Here is an 18476-nt window from a genome sequence, read left to right on the forward strand (position 1 = left end):
AATAAAACTGGACTTATAAATCACATATAACTTACTTATTATTTATTTATATATGACTGGGGATGTAATTGATACAGCTATTGATATCTAATTGCCTCATCCTTGCAATATAATGCAATTAAACCAAAGGGCCACATTAAGTTATTTTTATCTTGTGCCACATATTTTTTACTTCTAGGCTGTGGCAAATTATAAAACAAAAGTAAAAAAAAGGTATAAAGGAAGAATGGAAGGAAATTTGGCATGACGAAGGCAAAACCCACTGAAAAAAGAGTAACTGAGTCATAGGGATTCATTATCAAGGAATAGATCTGAGAATTTAGGCTTCTCTTTCCTGTATTCAAATCCTAGACTATTTTGTCCATAGCAGTGCTTCCCCCTGGGAAGATGTGGCAACTATATAGCAGGTGCTATTGGCATTAAATAGATGGGAAACAGGTTTACTAGAAGCCCTGATACTTTCCAGGCAGTCTTACGTGATTAAGAATTGTCCCTGTTCCCAAAGGAATTTTTAAAAGTCCTGCTAGATATCTTTGTAAGTGAAAAGCCTATTTAGAATTATCTGAGCCTACAACTTCTTAACCACATTTTAGGTATAATCAGAAAGTTTATGCCTGATTTTAAAAATATATTGAATTATCTAAGGAATACCACTATGATGTAAATCAAGGGAGTATTGTACTATGTTTTGTTTGGCACTTTACCAACAGTTTCTTACCATTTGGAAAGTTCATATCCCCTACCAGTGTGAGTTGTCACCAGATATTAATACTTATGTCAGAGGACACTTTAGCTGTTGCATTCTCATTGATTTGATGTACAGGTGCAAGCATCTGAGGACTTCATTATATCTTCTAGTGCCATAGTGCCTGCACATTTCCACATTAAAATACATGTTATTTTATTATATCTTACTATATTTTCCTTTAGTGTATAATTTATATTAATATTAGAATATTATTTATATTTTAATTGTGGGCAGAAATAATTTATATTAATTATAAATTTCATTTTAGGTCTAAATGTGGGGGATTTCAAGGTAAATATTGGAAAAAGAGATTCTGTAATTGACATGGTTAGGAACTACTGGTTTCAAGTCAAAGATTATTAGAAATTTAAACAAGGATTTAATGGGCATATACCTATAAAATAAGCTAAAATCCTGATTTTGTACAAATAAAGTAAAAATTAAGGACGAGGACCTTATGCTTATTAAGACGTTTAAAAACCTTGCTGCTCTTTGACCCAGTAATTCCACTTCTCATAATTTATCCTAACAAGTAATAGGCAAGGCATTCTTTTCACATGTAGATTATGCTAAAAATAGAATTAGCACTGAATATTTTATTTAAAAATGACATGGAGTATTAAGTGGCTTTTAAAAACAATCTTGATAAGATTATATAGTGATACAGTAAATAGTCATAACACTAATTGAAATGGGAAGATACAATGTGATATTTTGCTTTTTAAAAAAGAGATTTGCATACAAAAAGTACTAGAAGAAATTTTACTATAAAACCAGGTGGTAGAATTATGAGCAAACTTTATTCTTTTTTATGCATTTCTTTATTTCCCGAATTATCAACCATAAGTCCATATGATTGGAAAGATTTTTAAAAATGTAACAGTAAGTATGACTTTAAAAAGCAGAAAGATTGTGTCAAAGTGGGGCTTCATCCTGAACAATTCTATGACTTTAGGGAAATATATTTAACTGCTCTAAGCCTCAGTTTTTCTACTTCTGTAAAAATTATAATTGTTTTAAAAAGATGACACAAAAAACATATTCTATCCCAAATGGTTTAAAATGATACATGTTACACAAGAAATAGAATGTGTTCCAAGAACTACCCTCGAGGGTCCAGGCATACTTGGGGATATTTCAGGTTCTGTTCCACGCCACCTCAATAAAGTGAATATTGCAATAGAGCCAGTCACCTGAATATTTTGGTTTCCCAGTACATATAAATGCTGTGTGTACACTATGCCATAGTATGTCCAGTGTTCAACAGCACTATGTCCAAAAAACAAAACAAAAACAAACAAAAAGCCCCCCAACCCAATGTACATACCTTAAATAAAAAATACTTTATTGGCTGGACACAGTGGCTCACGCCTGTAATGCTAGCACTTTGGGAGGCTGAGATGGGAGCATCACTTCAGGCCAGGAATTCAAGACCAGCCTGAGCAACATAGCAAGATCCTGTCTTTACAAAAAATAGAAAAATTAGCCAGGCATGGTGGCGCATGCCTGTAGCCCCCAGTTACTTGAGAGGCTGAGTCAGGAGGATCAGTTGAGCCCATGAGTTTGAGGCTGCAGCTCTGATGATGCCACTGCACTCTAACCCAGGTGACAGAGCTAGACCCTGTCTCTTAAAAACAAAAACAAGCTTTTATTGTTAAAAAAATGCTCATAATCATCTCAGCCATCAGAGAGTTATAATCTTTTTGCTAGTGGAAGGTCTCGCCTCCATATTGATGGCTGCCGACTGAGAAGGTGGTTGCTAAAGGCTGGGTTGGCCGTGGTAATTTCTTAAAATAAGACAACTGAAGTTTGTGACATTGACTGATTCTTTTTTTAACAAAAAATTTCTTCATAGCATGTGATGCTGTTTGATAGCATTTTACTCACAGTGAAATTTCTTTCAAAATTAGAGTTACTCCTCCTGCTTTTTCAACTAAGTTTAGGAAATATTCTAAATCCCTTGTTGCCATTTCAACAATATTCACAGCGTCCTTCCCTGAAATAGATGCCATCTCGGAAAATCACTTTCTTTGCCTAGCCTTGAGGAATCCCTCATTTATTAAAGCTTCATCATGAGACTGCAGCCATTCAGTCACATATTCAGCCTCTAGTTATTGTTCTAGTTCTTCTGCTATTTCCACCACATCTGCAGTTAATGCCTTCACTGAAGTTTTGAACCCCTCAAAGTCATCCATGAGGGTTGGAATCAACTTCTTCCAAACTCCTGTTAATGTTGCTATTTTGACCTTCTGCCACGAATCATGAATGTTCTTAACAGCACCTAGAATGGTGAATCTTTTCCAGAAAGTTTTCTGTTTACTTTGCCCAGATCCATCAGAGGAATCACTAAATAGCTATAGCCTTATGAAATGTATTTTTTAAATAAGACTTGAAAGTCAAAATTATTCCTTGATCCATAGGCTGCAGAATGAATGCTGTGTTAGCAGGCGTGAAAACAACATTAAGTTCCTGTACTCTCCTTTAGAGATCTTGGATGACCAGGTATACTGTCAATGGCTAGAAATATTTTGAAAGAAATATTTTTTTATGAGCGGTAGGTGTCAACAGTGGGCTTACATATTCTATAGACCATGCTATAAACAGATGTGCTGTCTTCCAGGTTTTCTTTTTCCATTTATAAAGCACAAGAAAAGTAGATTTAGCATCACTCCTAAGGGCCTTAGGATTTTCAGAATAGTAAATGAGCACTGGATTCAACTTAAAGTCACCAGGTGGATTAGCTCTTAACAAAGAAGTCAGTTTATCCTTTGAAGCTTTGAAGCCAGGCATTCATGTCTCCTCTGTAGCTATGAAAACCCTAGATGGCATTTTCTTCTGATATAAAGATGTTTTGTCTACATTAAAAATCGGTTCTTTAGTGTAACCACCTTCATCAATTGTCTTAGCTAGATCTGTTGAGTAACTTGCTGCAGCTTCTATATCAGCACTTGATGCTTCACCTTGCACTTTTGTTATAAAGACGACCTCTTTTCCTAAACCTCATGAACCATCCTCTGCTAACTTCAAATTTTTCTTCTGCAGCTTCCTCACTTCTCTTAGCATTCACAGAATTTAAGAGAGTTAGGCCCTTGGCTCTGGATTAGGCTTTGGTTTAGGGGAATGTTGTGTCTGGTTTGATCTTCTGTCTAGACCAATAAAACTTTTTCCACATCAGCAGTAAGCCTGTTTTGCTTTCTTATCATTCATGTGTTTACTGGAGTTGCACTTATAATGTTCTTCAAGAACTTTTATTTCGCAATCACAATCTGGCTAAATGCTGCAAGAGGCCTACTCTCAGCCTATCTCAACTTTCAACATGTCTTCCTTACTAAACTCAATCATTTCTAGCTTTTGATTTAAAGAGACGTGTAACTTTTCCTTTCACTTGATCACTTAGAGGCCATTGTAGGGTTGTTAACTGGCCTAATTTCAATATGATAGTGTCTCAGTGCATAGAGAGGCCCCATAAGGGGGAGAGAGACAGGGGAATGGTAGGTTAGGAGAGTATTTAGAACACACAACATTTATCAATTAAGTTTTCTTTCTTATATGGGCAGGGTTTGTGGTGCTCCCAAACAAGCACAATAGTTAATATCAAAGATCACCGATCACAGATCACCATGACAGATATAAAAATAATGAAAAAGTTTAAAATAATACAAGAATTACAAAATGTGACACAGAGACTACAAAGTGAGCACATGCTGTTGGAAAAATGGTATCAATAGACTTGCTTGATACAGGATTTTACAACCCTTCAATTTGTAAAACATATATCTGTGAAGCACAATAAAGCAAAACATAATAAAATGAGGTATGCCTATACTTTTTTCTTATATAGTATATAAGTTTTTCTTATATAGTATATTTTCTTCTGCAGATGAAAGGGTCATATTGAAACACGTCAAAAGACTCAAAGATACATATTTTTTTTCTGACATATTGTATATAAAAAAGGAAAGTGCTAGGAGTAGAGTACAAGGCTGAGCATGATTGAGAATAGGGCTGGGGGTGTGGGCTGGCAGGCCTTGGAAATAGTTTTAAAGCCATATCTTAGTTACTATCATAATGTTTAAATTTAAGAATAAAATCCTACTGAAAATTATTGCTTTCAGTTAGGTATTTTTTAATGTTTATAAATGTTACCAAAAGGACACACAACTATAGGATGAAATGTGAAAGAAAACCTTCTTTTCTGAAAAACTGTGTCTTTATCACCGTGTTTTAGATAGTTTTAAATACATCTATAACAAAATTTAAAAATTTGCATTAAAATTTCCCTCATGCTTATATGGCTACCATGTCAACTTTTGTACCTGCAATTAAATTTCTTTTAATAATATTCCCACTCATTAGTACCCTAACAGAACAAAAGAAAAACCATGAAGAGATAAAGATTGCAGTGAGTTCAACATGATTAAAGAATAAACAAGGGAGTATAGGGTTACTAAATATTTTTAGGTCCTGGGTTCATGCTGGTTTATTAACAGTGGTTTTTTGTTTTTTTAATTTTTTAACTTAGTGATGCATAAGTTTTCAGTGCTTTATTTTTCTGCTTTCTTACCTTTTATTAAATGACAGGTAACTAACATGCCATTTCCCCTTCTCCCCACCCCACTGTGTTCTTTGTCAATAGAGTCAAAGGTGTCACATTACAGTCAACCATTGATATTCCATCTGTTCCAGCCCTTGCAAAAACTGTCACCCAGCACTCCTGCTTTGCGCTTTAAATACCGTATCACTGGGGAAGCCCTTGACTGTTGGCTTTATGTGATCCCTTTTACAGATTCCAAACAATTCAACTGAAATCACTGTGGATAGAGCAAGGAAACCCTCACATTCCTCAAAAACTTTCTACCTTAATCAGTCATCAAGGCTATGAATAAAATATATGTCACCCCTAAGAAACAGCAAAAAATACACATTTATAGGAGATAAATCACCAACCAATAGTTCGTTCTAATCTCTCTCATTTTCTACTTTTATCTGTCTCTTCAAATCAATTACAATCAAGAACAGTGAGATATCCTTGTTAATTTAAACAAAAAGAAATATCTAAATAATAAAGATATAGAAAAAGAACACAAAATTTGAGCATTGTCACAGAACTATAAAAGTGAAGTCTGGATTTGTCCATCTTTCTGATTTATCAAAGTAAATAATTTCCTAGATAATATAAAAATTTCAGATTTTGATGTTAAAAAAATGCTGAGTATATGCTAAAACGCCCTGAGGATTAACCTCAGTTCTGTGAAATCTGATTTCCAATGAAGCAGTAGGCTCCTGTCCTTGCCACTGGCTTGCTTCAGGATGAAGCTGCATAATAAGCTTCCTCTGGACTTCGGTGCAAAATGGACATATGGAATAAAGTATTTAACACATCCGTAACACCTTTCATGTTTACAGCTCAAAGAGCTTTCAAACATCCAATTCGTTCATCAAGCTTCGTAAACTCTGAAGGGCATGTATAACTACAGCTCTTCATGTGACTACTGGCAGCAAGCGGTCAGATGGGTGGCTTAACAGAAAACAGATTTTAACTGTTCAATTTTTGAATTTTTGTGCACCCATAGAAAGTCAGAGGCACAATGATGAACCACCGAGTCACTGTAAAGTTCTCTGAGTTGTAAGTTGGGTTATGAATGCACACAGAAAGGATGATCTCATTGTCAACATGCAAAAGAACTCTGGCTGTCTCTACTTGGGCAAAGAGTGTTTAGATCCGATTTGGAGAAGGGTGCTGGCCAACTCCATGCTTTGGTGAGAAACAGAATCACTTGGTAGAAGTCTCCGTGTGGCATACCAAAGGAAATCCATAGAATTCATAGAGAAATGGTTTAGATATTTTTGAAATACTAATTATTAACACTAAACTAGTGTTCACAGTGCATAATTAAGTTCTCCCAAAGTGAAACACTTTCAGAAATTTATAACATTTTTTTAGGCTGATAACCAGGCAAAACCAGATTTGCTAGTTAGGGTAGAGTGCAAAATATTTGTGAATGAAGTAAATCATTTTCCAGAAGAAAACTATACTATCAAAATATTATGAGCAGAGGCACACGTGATATGAGTTGTAAGATTTGGTTATAGGCTATCAGTTTTCCCTTGGTGAACATAATTAATGAAAAGACATTATAGAATTGTGGAAAGATCTCAGGTGTCAGCCTTACCTAATACAAACTCACATCCTGACTTTACCACGTAGCTTGCATGAGTTATTCCATTTCTCTGGGCCTCAGATTCCTTACATGTAAATGAGAATTATACTACTTACTCTCATGGGGTTGTTGAGAATGATAAATGAAAAAATGTCTGTAAAGTGCATAATGGATTTTTCTAATAAATCATAGAGTGCCATTTAAAAAATCATTTCTTCCTTATTCCCCACAATCTGAAGCCATCTGAACCCTTTTAGGAAAGAACATTGCTGTGTGGAGATGATATTGGTCATCCTCCATTCCTAGGTGATGGAGACTTGCAGTAAATAATCAGTATGTATGAGGACATAGAAAAAGGAAACAACTAATAAGGGAAGTAGAGTCAAGGACCATTGGCTGCCACCCTTCCCAGTCCCTGGCCCTGGGACAATAGTAGGAAGTCCTACTCCTCATTATTTCTAACAGTTTTTCTTCAATGAGTGAAAGCTCTAGGAAGCATATTTGAGCTCAAAGACTTTCAAAACAATTATAGCTCTCTGACAGTAGGAAAGTGTATTAGTAAATAGTAGATCTTTAGCACTGGGGTGGGATCTGAGATATTCCAGCCAATGGTGAATATATTGTTAACAATATATAAAATTATGAAATACATTATGCTTTTATAGGCATTACTTAAATCCTCACAATAACTTATGAATTTGACATTTGGATCTTTCATTTTACAGATTAGAACAACAGTGATTAAGTCATTGGACCAAATATTGGTAGATGACCAGTTTTGGGGGATATTATAGAGTGATTATAGGTAGTACATAACATGGATCAGTCATTTAATTTTCATAACAACTCTGTATATGCTCGGCACTATGCAGTACAGACTAGGGGAGATATATGGCTAGAAGATAACAAGGAGAGCTCTGCAAATCTCAGAATCCTGTTATTCTAATTTCTAGAATTAGGATCTTTTTCTCAAATGGACTTAGTCTGACTTCAAAACTCTTGTACCTGAGCTAGTATTATTAATACTTCTTTCTAGTTTACCGATACAAATGCAGTGACAAACATGCTAGACATCTAAGTCTTCTTTTCTAGGCTGAAATTATAGATGCTTACTATGTGCCAGGCAAAATGCTAAGTACGTATCATGAATCTGTCATTTAAGGTTCTCATAACGACCCCATTGGATTAGTACTGTTATTATTTTTGTCTTTCATATGAAGAAACTGAAGCAAAGAGAACTGGAAGAGCTTGCTAAAGGTCATACATACAATTAGTGAGGGTAGAGATGAGAATCAAAACCAGGTCTATTCAACTCCAGAATGTGCAATCCTAACCACTATGCTAGAAGGTGTTTTACATACAGTGCTTTAACTCATTGTAAGTAAGTAAATTTTATAGATATAACAATCATAATGTCTCAACTGAGGGCATACATATGTAAATAAATACTGGTGGCATGATTAACAAATTCAAAATCGGAATTTTTACATACTTTTCATCCAAAGCTAAAACAGTATTTTTTACTTAACTAAAGGCTTCATCTTTCGCAGCATTCATAATTATTAGCACATGATATTTTAATAATAAATATATCAAATCAAAGATGATACCATTCTTAAACATTTCAAAATATTCTATGCCTGGAATGGAAAACTTTTTTTTTTTTTCTTTGAAGCCCACTGGCTCACAGGAGACACAAAACTAGACTAACTTAATTTAGTCTCGATTCATCTCAACCTCAATTAGAAATATGAAACATCCAGTTCTTTCGTTGTAAAAATAATTTAAAAGTCAGACTACAGCAAACTTTTATGTATAACATCTAATATAATGTATTATAATTTCGTTTTTTATTATGGATAATTAACAGAAGAAAAAGACATTCTAGAGGTGAGAAGGGGAGACAGAACCATACAGATAAACCAAGAGAAAGATTGAGTAAAACACCAATGAACAATGAACCAAAAACAAACTCATCCACACTACACAGACATACACCCTTAGAAAAGAGACATAAAGATGATATGCAATTGGCATACAATAAGTGATTAATTAATAAAGGACTAAGCTCAGGACATGGATTTTCATTATGTTATATCTTCATTTTATGGTTTTCCAGTCTTTCAAAGTTATGTTGTACTTTCACCAGACCAGTATAATCTACTGGCATTTGGCAATAGACCAGAAGATATTAAAGAACATGATCAGGTCACTATCATAAATGATGAGGTAAATTTAGAAAACTGTTATAAATGAATTAAGAGTTAGAACCTCGTAACAGGTAATTAGCCTTCAATTTGGGTATTAAACAGAATTATAGCTTGTTAGTTTCCATTTTCATCATGGAAAATGTTTTGTTGTTTATCTCCATTGATCACATGAACATGTATTTTTCAAGTTTAAATTCTCATAAAGATATAAAAATTATATCTCTGTGTACTACAAATTGTTCAAGAGTTTTTACTCTTCTATATCAATCAAACTAAATTCAGTGCATTTGCTCTGGCTGGTGATCCCCAGACTGCAAGAAGCCTCAGTACCTGTTGTCTCTCCAGACGCATCCTCTTGGCAGCATTCCTACTCTCACTCTCACAGGCTGAAGCCAAGATACTCTCTGCAACTGCTGAAGTAAGGTGAGAAGGAATAGGTCGAGACTAAAAAGAAAAAGAGAAAAAAAATATGAAAAAAATTATTAACAGTATCATTAACAGGCAGGCCAAGGCTATTCTCAGAAGAGCTCACAGGACCATCACGAGTATCCATTTATTTCAACTGAACTTATTTCAATAAAAAGAGGAAATGGAAATTGCAAAGATGAAAAATGAAAGCTAGTTAGAGGTTAAAGCTATTGTTGCTACACAGTTCCATCATTCATTCCCATAGACCCCTTGTCAAAAGTATCTAGTCTGGGCCATTAAGCTGGAGTTTGAACAGGCAGTGACAGAACTGCTAACTGGATTTTGCAAATACAACAAGTTCTTCAGTTCATTTATAACATATGACAATGCACAAGAAAATAAAACAAACAAGTGACAGGGCTGAAACATAGTTTAAAAAAAAAAACTAACAAATACTCAGACCATGTCAAACAACCTTAATATGAAATATTATGAATATTTACAGCCTACGTAATGACACAATTGATGTGATTAAAATGGTTTATAAAAATACTTATTTTAGTTTAAATATAAAATAAAAAGTCAGTCCTAACATTATTTTGATATACCAAAGGTTTGGTGTTTTCAATGTGAGATAATGTTTACCCGTGTGCGTACATACATGTTTTGTTTCATTTATAAAATATGAGTTGACATTATTAACAGGTATATGTTGAAATCTATCTTCTGTGTAGCCCACACAGAAATTAATTAATCCCCTGACTAAGCTCCTAATTAACTATAAATTATTTGTAGCACTTTATATTATTTGTGATAACCATAGAAAATTTTCCACTCTTTTTTCCCATAATTACATGCAAAATCATCTAGCTGAAAGATGAAGTACTTATTGATATAGAACAGTTTTTTAATTCTGATAAGCAAATTTTAGATAAGAAATAACATAAAAATTAAACCAGATAAGACAGTACAATAATGTGAAATCACAAAGAAGAAGTATCTTTTGGGAATCTAACATCTATAGTGGCATGCTGCCTTAGGGTTTTCAAAGCCTCAGTCCAAAATAAGTGTGAATGTTATTAATTAGAAGCTTCCAAATTAACTGAGACCTTTTATATTTTTTTTTAAAGAAACTTGAACATGCCTTTATTGTACCTCATTCATTTTACCAACTCTGGCACGTAAAATGTGCTTTAGCAAATTGAACCATAGGGTTGATGTCTCAAATAATATTTTAGAACAGATACATTCAGACCACAGTGTTTTAAAAAAATTCCTTGGTCAAATTTGTACAGTGTAGAAAGAGACCAGGCTCTGCTCTTCGGGGGAACTAGGAAACAATTTCTGCAGGTGCTTCAGCAAACTTCCTCACTGCTTCCCCTCTAAGTAGCCTCTGTAGGCAAAAGGTAGGAGAGGGATAGGCTACAGTCTCCATCTGCTAACCCTGTGAGATGTCTGACATGATGGTTAGACAACTTTGACAATAAAGCAGTAGAATATTTGGAATGCTATTTTTGCAAAAGAAAGAGAAGAGAGGGGCCCCTGAGGTGGCAGGAAAAAATGCAATAGAAGTGTTCTGAGAAGGAAATTAGAAAGCTAGGACTATGCCTTGGGAACCTAGAAAAGGGTCAAATGAGTTAAATGTTTAAAAAAAAGTCTGTAGTCCAGAACTAAATAACCAAATAAATATTAATCTATAAAATCAGTGTCTCATTAAAGACGGCCACTGCTGGGCTCAAAATGGTAACCTATTCTACATGGAATTAGGTACTCATTAATATCCTTCTTGATTGAACTATTTTTTGAGGCAAAGGTGTTGTAGAAAAAATAAGAATAAGAACATTTCATTATGGAAAAAGAAAAATTATTTGATTGTAGCTAGCATTATTCAAATAGAAGCGAGGGTTTACACCTTTATAAACTTCATTATTTGATCCTTTCTCTGGTTCCAGGGACGAAATTAACAGAATCTAGATAAAACATCAGCAACATCCCTTTTCTTAATCCAATTCTTGGTAGCCACGTGAGATTCATAGATATATATTTTATCTCCTTGTTACATCTATTTTTCTCTCTTTATCAGACAGGATATATTCCAAATTAGGAATACTTAAAGCTATAGAATTTTATTCAATTGATTAAATTGTGTTAATAAACACACAAGTTCTTTAAACATATACAAGTTTGTTGAATAAGGAGAACACACAGTAAAATATCCCTTTAATTAAAATTATTTGGTAGCATTTGCTTTCAAATTCTTTTTAATTTTTAAAATCAACTTTTCCTAAACAATGGAACAGTAAATGTTGTTATTCATAATTTATGTAATTTCCTTTTCAGAGAAAGTGATAGGGAAAGTTGGTCTTCCCCAGATGTGTTAAATTGGTCTTCTCAGAAACCATTTCATAGAATGTCTTGGCTGAGAGGAGCTAGATATTCTTTTAAGTCACTTCATAACTTAATATTTCAAGATTTTGGGAAAAAAGTCAACTTCAAGGTAAAGCAATCATGTACTCTTCCCTACTGAGTGGGAAAAATAAGTAGAAACAAGATACATAATTCAACTTTGCCTGTAGATAAATAGTATAATTTTGAAAATAGAGTTGTTCTGAGTTTATTGTAGAATTGTAATTTGATAACTGTAAATGGCCATAGAAATCACCCAGTACACATTTCTTCTCTAAACTTGGAAGAAACTGAAACCCAGGTAGATTAAGCAATTTGCCAAAGGACAAATTGAGCTAGCTCTAGAACCCAGGTTTCATGTCTCTGGATTCAACTCTTTTACTCTCTTAAATTCTGTTGTTTATTTTGTACTTTCACATAATTTATCATTAATAAAACAAAATATTCTAAAAAATTCCTTATATACAAACCGTTGTTTTCAACTAAAAAAAAGTAAGTAGGTCCAAGATCACCCTTTACATGGACATGTTATAAGCATCATAATTAATTCAAGTTCATCGGTGAGAAAGGCAGAATGAATTCACAAAATCTATATTCCAGTTTAAGAATCTATATGTATTTTTCAAAGAATTTACTATATCTCAAATATATAATCAAACATGTACCTCCAAATGGAAACCCAGAACCACACTCATTTAATTTTTAGGTAAATGTTAATAGTAGGTAACTCCTATTGGGTGCTTAGGATGTACAGGCAGTAATACAAAAAGCTTAGATTCATTATCGAATTTAATCTTCCAAACAGTCCTTGAGAAAAGTACTTATATTAATCATATTTAAGATAAAAATAAATTGAAGTTCTGAGAGATTATATAACTTGGCAAGATCATGCAGTTATGTATGTGGAAACTCCTGGATTAGAATCTAAGTCTGATGACAAACTGGGAATAATAAACCTTAGTAAGCAATTATTCTCATTTTACAACTAAGGCCTCAGGGAGCTTACATAAAGCTAAAGCTCTTCAATACTACACATTCCTGCAAAGGAATCCATTTACAACTAACACCTCTTTGCATTTAAGCAAAGAATATATCAGGATCTCCCTAACATCCTTCTCTTAAAATGATTAAAATCTTCCTAATATATTTTCCTATTAATTCTTTAAAATCCTTCTTCAACAGTAGAACAAAGATAAAAATGTAACTTATCTAAGTTATGCCACAAGTTCTAAACTGATGCAATCTAAATTCGCAAGATTTTAATGTTAAAGCAGCCAGAAGTGCCAAGAAATTACTGTACATGAAACATAACAAAACACAGTTTCATGCCCCAAATGAGAAAACAGGAGTCAGGCAGAATTCTCTCTCTCCTGTGAGGTAATCCTGGTAAAAAATCTCTTTAGTTCTAACATTGACAAACTATAATAAATGCCAATGCTTCCCAATAGCACAGAGCTCAACTATATGAAAGTTATTTTGGCATTTTTCCTGCATAATTTGGCTTTTATTCATTTCACAACTCAAAAGTCCTCATATCAAGATAATGGGAAGGAAATTAATCAATTTTTTCCTTACAAAACAATTTTATCATAGAAAAATTTAAAACTATTGTTTACTATGGGTTCTGAGAATCATCTTCATTTAAACTCTCCTTTCCATCACTACATTTGATAGGTGAGAGCTTGTTCTAATATCACTACTTAAGGGTCTTCCCGGGACATAATTAGCAAGGTATACTAAATGCTATAGTCATAGATTCCATCAGGGATGAGTGCTAAAAATTTCCTTTTACATTTGTAAGAGTGGCCATCATACATCAAAGCTTCCAGGTAATAACTGGAAATAAGAATATTTTTGACAGAAAAATCAAATGCAAAAAATTCAATAGACAATTTATGAAAAACGTTTGTCTTTCTTGTTGAAGATAGTTCAGTAAATATATATACTGCTTGGTATATATCTTAAAAGATTTTAAATGATAATTAAAAATGGATATAATTGTGCCATTTACATGATATATACCTAAATTGGGAAGATTTGTTACCTACTTTTTTCCCTGGATATAAAATTATGTTAACAATCCTCACTAATTATCTCTTCATAATTAACTGTCATTCTCAACTGGGATCTGAGTTGATCTTCCTCCAGCACAATTCTTATCATAATAATTATCTATACTCAAGTCAGTAGTGGTTGTGTCATTAAACAGATGGCTAAACTGCCACATGGAGCTTTTGGAGTTTAAAAAGTCGCATTTTAATTGGGAATGTAAGATGTGATTGCTGTTGGAACAATGTAAATGTGTCTTTTCTTATATATGCAAGTAAAACCTACCACCACAGAAACAAACTCCAATTTTTTTGATCCTTAAACTGTAAACTAAACAACTTTAGAGTCTTCTGAAATTTAGCTGGATGCCACAGAATTTTTATAATTATAAATAGGTAAAAAAAATTAAGAATGTAAAAGTTCATGGGTTCATATAGCAATACTCTTTAGACTCTAGTGTTTAAGTAAAATTTAATCAAGTATTAGATAAGGCCACATTGGGAGAAACGGTGACATCCACTGATAAGTAAACTATTCAGTAGTTAGATTTCAGGTAGGGTCCTAAATTAAGATTATTCCTCCTAATCTTGTTACTTTATAAAATACATTATTAAGAATTCTGCAACCTGGATGATATGCACACACTCTCCCAAATGGTGTAGTTACACCTAAAGGCATAATTGTACAGTCTGTATTGAAAGTTTCAGCTTCTAAGGGATCCCTTCTATAAACCAGGTAGTTTCATTCATAGATATCAGTGGAATGGAGACAGTTTACAACTAAGTCAGGCTGATCTGGATATTATTCTATTATCAGCTATTTGCTATCTAAGTGATTATTTTGGTGATTTAATATCCCTGAGCCTCAGTCACCCTGCTAGGTATGGTTATTTCTGTTTTTATAAATGGCAAAACTGAGGTTCAGTCAGAAAAATAAAAACAAGAGAAATAATCTCCATATCATGGAGTAGTTTTTAGAATTCCATAAAGGAATGCACATAAAGTAGCTAGTATCTTAATTTATTTATTCAACAAATGCATTTATTTAATAGTCACTTTCTATATCTCAGGAACTGTGCCCAAGATCAGAGATATGAAGAAAAACAATATCAATACTATCTCTACCCCATAGAGTTTACTTGACAAGCTACTACAACGCCTGACCTTTGAGCCCATGGATCCAGCTATGTGTAAATCCTTGGACTTTTCCAGTTTCTTGAGAAAATTCCCTTGACTCATTTAAAAGGAGTTTGAAAGTGTTTTTAACATAAGATAATTAAACTTCATCTAGGCTTTCATTAGAAATATTTTATTCATGAATTAATGGTCTATGCCTTGGCCTTAACTTTTGAATATTATTGGCAATTAATAATGATCTTTCACAAACACATGGAAAATTAAAAAGTCTTATAGTTGATACTCAGAAGCACAGTTTAGCAGTCAACTGACAATACCTCTGATCAAGACATAAAATCAACTAAATTATCAGCTAAAATAACATGCTTTCATTTTTAACTAAGTGATCCTTTATTTTAATATCTACTGGGAAACAGTAGATATTTTAACTTTGATTCTGAAAATAAGTGATTATATATACTTATAATTATTATAGATTATAGCATCTTTTTCCCTAATAATTTACTTCTAAAACTAAAACTATACACCAAGTCCATTCATACAATTAATAGCACTACCTAGTCACCCTAATTGTCAAATAGATAAAATAATTTAAAAATTAGTGTTTCGAGAATTAAAAAGAGTTAAAATTAAATGTTATATAATTGTGTTCTTTAGAGAAAGGAAAAAACTCCCTAAAATTTAAGATAAATTAAGCTGTATTTTCAGTTACTAGTAGTTTTTAAAATTAAAATACTAATGGCAAGATACTGTGAAACTCATATCACACAATAAAAATTAGCTCCTCTCTCAATTAATTCCCACCATAAATTAGCACATTAGTAACTATTCATTCACTCAATCTTTCATGCAACAATTTTAATTCAGTTGAATTGAACATTAACTGAGAAACTTTCATGAGCAATAACTACTTGTACTGTGTAAGACATTGTGGGTGATACAGAGATGGACAAGTTAAGCAGCATAGTACTCAAGGACCATAACTTCTTATTAAGGAGCTAAGGCCCATATATAGATAACAGTAATATAAGACAGGATAAAATAAAACTACAAAAGATGTACCACAAAGTACAATTTGCACACAGAAGAAAGAGAGATTTGAGGCTGTTCTTAGCTAGAAGTGAGGATTAAATAGATAAAGACACAATTAATTTAGTCCTCCAAGTAGTTCAACAAATAGGGACAATGAGGGTTTCCCAGTAAAGGGAACTGTGAAATTCAAGTTCAGATTAAATTGCATTTTATCATGTTCTTCATGCGTACCAAGTACTGTCCTAGCTAGCTGGGTGTTTTTACATTTGTTCTTTCAAGTGCTGTTGCTTTTCCTCTTTAAGATAAGAGGTATTGTTTTCATTTTTTTTTTCCATGGGGAAACTAAATCTCAAAGATATAAAGTCCACAAGTTACAAGAGGTGAAGCACAAATAACAACCAAGATCTACTGACTATAAAATCCAAGCATTTTTCTTCAGATTTGCCCATGAATGGTGCTAATTTTCCATTGTTTCCTCCTGGGGTCAGTTTCCTTCTTCGCAGAGTATATTTTTGTTTGGCCAGAGTCAAACTATGAGTAGTAACTTCAGTAGTTGTCTGAAGTATTTCTTTACTCTTCACTTTGAAAGTAAAGTTGAGCTGCGCACCAATTTATAAATTAAAAGTAATTTTCTTAAAATCTTGAAGAATCTTGAAGACTTTTTTCTTAGTACTTTGAAGATTGTCTTCTGACATTTATTATGAGGACAAGAAGTTGTTCAGGCTAATTATTTTTCTGTTTTCCATAATCTATTGTTTCTTTCTGGTACATTTAAGGATGTCTTTGTTCTTCTGTGGTTTTACTATGATATTTCTAGGTATGGATTTGTTTTATTTACACTGCTCAGTCCTGTCCTACTTGTTTATTTAGGGTTCAAGGTCCAATTAGTTCTAGAAAATTCTCCACATCATCTCTTGGAATGCTGCATGTTCCTTATTCTAATTTCTTCTTTGGAATACCTATTAGGTCTGTTTTTATTATTCTATTCTCCATCTTCTTTTTCCTATTTCCCTACTTTTTTCTTTTTGGGGGTGATTTCCATACTTCTTGTTCCAGTTTACCAATTTTCTCTTTGGCTGAGTCATATATTCTATGTAATCCAGTTAGTAAGGTTTTAATTTCAATACTTATAATGTCTGTCATTTTTACTTCTGAAAGTTGTATTTTGATGTCTCTTACCTTCCCTTTAATGGAGGAGTGGACATTGTAGGGTCCCAGCTTTATACACAGTTTTCAGTTTATGTTCCTGCCTAGGCACAAACTAAAATCCACGTATCCTGAACTGGGGTGGACCTTCAGACCCAGCCCTAATCTGTTTGGATCTACATTTGCTGTGTTTATCTTCCTAGGTTGTCGCTCTGCCCAATTAAGGGCTTAAAATTCTGGCTATAAGTTTCTTATTCATTTCAGGTGCCTGGGGATTTCTTTTTCTTTCTTTTGAGTTTAGCTAGGTATTTAAAAATTGTTATATTTTATTCAGGATTTGTATAGGTGTTTGTAGTGGGAAGCTGGGTGGGGTGTCTGTATGTGAAGGGGAGGTATGTCTTGAGGCTCAGTTCAATATCTTGCTAAAAGTAAAAGATCCAATAATGAGTAACTCTGACAAATATGTTGGCTATATTCTTTACAACCTAGTTACTCTTCAATTTTAATGCATTTAGGAAATAATGTGCAAAGGAAACCCATAATCCCTGACTTAGGGAAAATCAGTGGACCAAGAAACAATATATTAAGAGAAGGTTAATAGACTAATGTGATGGACTAAGGCATGAAAGGAAAGAGTGCCAGATTATATGTTAAATATCATATACACATTATCACATATAACATTCTCTCCTTTAGAAAAGTCTAGCCTGACATCATACAACTCAAACAGGAATTGAACTAAGCCGGGAATTGAACCTACGTCTCTCAGTTTCAAAAGGTCATATGCTGAAATATTATAGTAAGAAATGCAGAATTTGTTCTGAGATGATAAAGTTTCATACTATCAAAGTCAGAATAAAGAAGACTTCTGTAGGAGAAAAGGTAGATTTATCAGGAAGCCAAAAAGTTGAGACATAAGGGGACCTCAATAGGATGGGTCTCCTGAATGCTAAAGTTCCTGGACGTTGTAAACATTATAGGTATGATTTTTTTTTTTTTTTTTGCGGTGGAGGAGTCACTTTGAAAGTAGGAAGAGTTTATATGTAAGTGTGTCTGAAAATTGTCTGAGATGTTAGATGAAATGGGTTTGAATCTTCAAGACTTCAGTGGTTTTTTAAAAATTTTTTGCATGATATCTTTAAATCATCTCTAGCTTACTTATAATACCAAAGACAATGTA

At 33.3% G+C, this 18476-nt stretch overlaps 1 protein-coding gene across 6 annotated transcripts in view; it reads right to left on the bottom strand.

Moving 5' to 3' along the window:
- NOL4 (nucleolar protein 4) overlaps positions 1 to 18476 on the bottom strand; it is a 314990-nt gene that overhangs the window by 60880 nt on the left and 235634 nt on the right. For 5 of the 6 annotated variants that reach the window (XM_045527469.1, XM_045527470.1, XM_045527471.1 and 2 more), the window contains one exon: positions 9450 to 9563. The exons of the other annotated variant lie outside the window; for it this stretch is intronic. In XM_045527469.1, coding sequence (XP_045383425.1) covers positions 9450 to 9563 — 114 coding nt within the window. The remainder of the gene's footprint in view (positions 1 to 9449; positions 9564 to 18476) is intronic. 6 annotated transcript variants of the gene reach the window in all.

This window comes from Lemur catta, chromosome 16 (genome assembly GCF_020740605.2).
Source record: "Lemur catta isolate mLemCat1 chromosome 16, mLemCat1.pri, whole genome shotgun sequence".
NCBI lineage: Eukaryota > Metazoa > Chordata > Mammalia > Primates > Lemuridae > Lemur > Lemur catta.